Source organism: Penaeus monodon, chromosome 9 (genome assembly GCF_015228065.2).
Source record: "Penaeus monodon isolate SGIC_2016 chromosome 9, NSTDA_Pmon_1, whole genome shotgun sequence".
In the NCBI taxonomy this organism is placed as follows: Eukaryota; Metazoa; Arthropoda; class Malacostraca; order Decapoda; family Penaeidae; genus Penaeus; species Penaeus monodon.
This window is the reverse complement of record NC_051394.1, coordinates 19,240,645-19,243,144: the sequence shown is the minus strand read 5'-3', so window position 1 is coordinate 19,243,144 and position 2,500 is coordinate 19,240,645. Positions and strand designations below refer to the sequence as shown.

General features: G+C 51.4%; 1 protein-coding gene across 5 annotated transcripts in view; it reads left to right on the top strand.

Annotated features, from left to right (window-relative positions):
- Nucleotides 1–2,500, top strand: part of LOC119577032 (serine-rich adhesin for platelets-like) — a 47,556-nt gene that overhangs the window by 18,262 nt on the left and 26,794 nt on the right. For 4 of the 5 annotated variants that reach the window (XM_037924700.1, XM_037924698.1, XM_037924702.1 and 1 more), the window contains exon 2: nucleotides 1–2,500. This exon is cut by the window's left edge and continues 866 nt beyond it; it is cut by the window's right edge and continues 2,176 nt beyond it. In XM_037924700.1, the coding sequence (XP_037780628.1) occupies nucleotides 1–2,500 (2,500 nt within the window). The other variant, XM_037924701.1, reaches the window with a different exon arrangement.

Genomic DNA, 2,500 nt, shown 5'->3' with positions numbered 1-2,500 from the left:
CAGTGATTGTGGCTCTGTGTTAGTGGAGAGTGGTGCTAGAACGGACGACACCAGTGGTAGTGCAGTGTTGAATTACGAATGCGACACCGATGTCAACCCTTTAGGAATTGTGATCGAAAGTGTGGTATCAGAAAAGGATTTGGGAATAGATAATTCCCGCTGTGGGAAAGACAATGGCATCAATAACAAAGCTAATAAGGAGGCTTTGTCATCCATTTCTTCTTTCACCTCCTCCCATAGGCCTACCTCCACCCCTCCCCCGTCCCTCACTCCGCCAAGGGCGTGCTCACCGTCAGTCACATCGTCTAACTGCGGACGCCCCTCAACGTCTGGCATCTCAGCAACCAAATCTTCGAAAAGAGAACGAACATCTCTCCCCAAAGACACAAGTGTCCCTGAAGCAGACTCGCAGTCAGGCACATCACACGACCCCACACCTGCGGGAACACCTGTGTCCCCTCACTTACCTTCATCTGCAGCACATGAATTCCCAGCGCCAGACTCCTACGCCCACCCTGACCAGTTGCCATATAGGCCTCAGTCCATACAAACGGCCAGTTACCGCCCACCAAACCAGGCCGCAAGCCTTCCCCTGCCGCCCATCTCCCGTTTCGCCGCCTCCCCACCCACGACTTTCCCCTTACCCCCTCCCTACCCCGGCGCCCTCCTCTCGTCTCACCACAAATGTACACCTCCTGTGCTGACCTCTCCAGCTCCCCCTCTCCCCCCTTCCCCTCCCCCGCTCCCACCTTCCCCGCCGCCTCTCCCTCCCACCCCTCCTCTGCCAAGCTCGGTGCCCCCCCGTCCGGAATCCCTGCCCTCCCCTGCCTTCTTCCCCCTGACTCGAGACATCGTCTTGCCGCCCGGATTGCCTCCCCCCCTAGGCAGCCGCCCCTCCTCCCCTTACTCTCCTAGAACCCTTCCATCCTCGCCCACCTCGCCTGCCTCCCCCCCGTCGGACGCCGACTCTCCTCCGTCTCCTACAGCGTCAGATTATTCGCCTCACTTGTCTCGTTCTCCCTCGCCCGCTCCGCCCGAAGACCGCAGGACGCCGGACCTTTACGCCGAGGCTGTGTGCGTGGACGAAGCAGGACCCGTCTCGCCGGCTAGTGACCTTATGGGGAAGCCCGTGCTCGATACTCACTCTGACCCTTTGCGTGACGCAGAGTCAGACACACGTGATACAGAGGTTCAGTCACACGGGGAGATACTGAAAAACTCGCAGAGTGAACCTTCATTAGTGTACGAAACGGCACTGGATGAAGGTAATGAACCAACTTCGTACACTGGGTCTAAGTCTTCGCAAATGGATGAAACAAAAACAGACGAAAGACTCGGAGCACCACATCAGCTAGAGTGTGATCCAACGCCAGTCCATGAGTCGTCTCCGGTCGACGAGAATGAAGCCACAACAGTGCATGAACCTCCTTTAGACCAAGAACACATTGAAACAGGAAAATTGGGGAATAACCAAGGGTCATTACCAGTAGCTGAGGAACCTATTCCAGAGTCAGACCCTATAACAAATGCCAAGGTCTCATCAGCGCCAGTAATAGGCCATGAATCAATTTCAAGCCTTTGCAATAGTGCAGAACAGATTGATGCAAAAGAAGTTATTGGAAGTGAAGAGAAAACTGTCGAATTTGAAAATGAGCAAATGAGCCCCAGTCGCTTGCCGTTGATTACTGAAGGAGAGACATGTGGAAATGGAGAAACTTCAGCAGACAATCACGAGGTAGAGCCCTCTTTAAATGCTGAAGAAGGTCTGATGACAGACACCCGAGATGAACTTTCCAAGGATGGTGAAAAGACCAAAATCAGTGATAATAATGAAAAGGACCATGTAGTTGCAAAAACGGACGATGAGGTGGATCAAAGCTGTGATAAAGATGAAGAACAAATGAGAAATAAGATGGATTCAAGCAAAGGACCTGTGAAGATTAAGTTCAGGATCCGATCAAAGGCACACAAACAACCACCACTCAGCCAAGAAAAGCAAGAGTGTAATAAGGAGAATGGGATACCAAAAATAGTGTTGACGCTAAGAGGAAATGGACCTAATAAAGAATATTCTTGCTCAAATAGGTTAAGGAACGAGGCCCAGAGCGGACATGGCGAAAACCTAAACTTTAAAAAGCACAAGTCAAAGAAAGACAAGAAACAGAAAGGGAAATATAAAAACCGGAATAAAAAGGGCGTGAAGCTTAATAAGCACAAAAGACATCTGGAATTGTTCGGGGAAGACAGTAATGACTCCATGGAGGTCACCAGCGACCAAGTAGCTGTCGTAAACGGCCGCGGCGACACGGCCGACCGAAAGACTCCTGCTTTGCCAAACGATTCTCGGGAGCCTCTGGCGTTCCCCACACTGGGTGAGTCTCCCTACCCTAGCGATGATGATTTCCCATCACTGCCTGTTAAGAAGCACTCTTATGCCTTTAGTGTTAAAGTTGAGAGAATTTGTGAAAAAGTCAAACACAGCCCCACTAATGAATCTTTG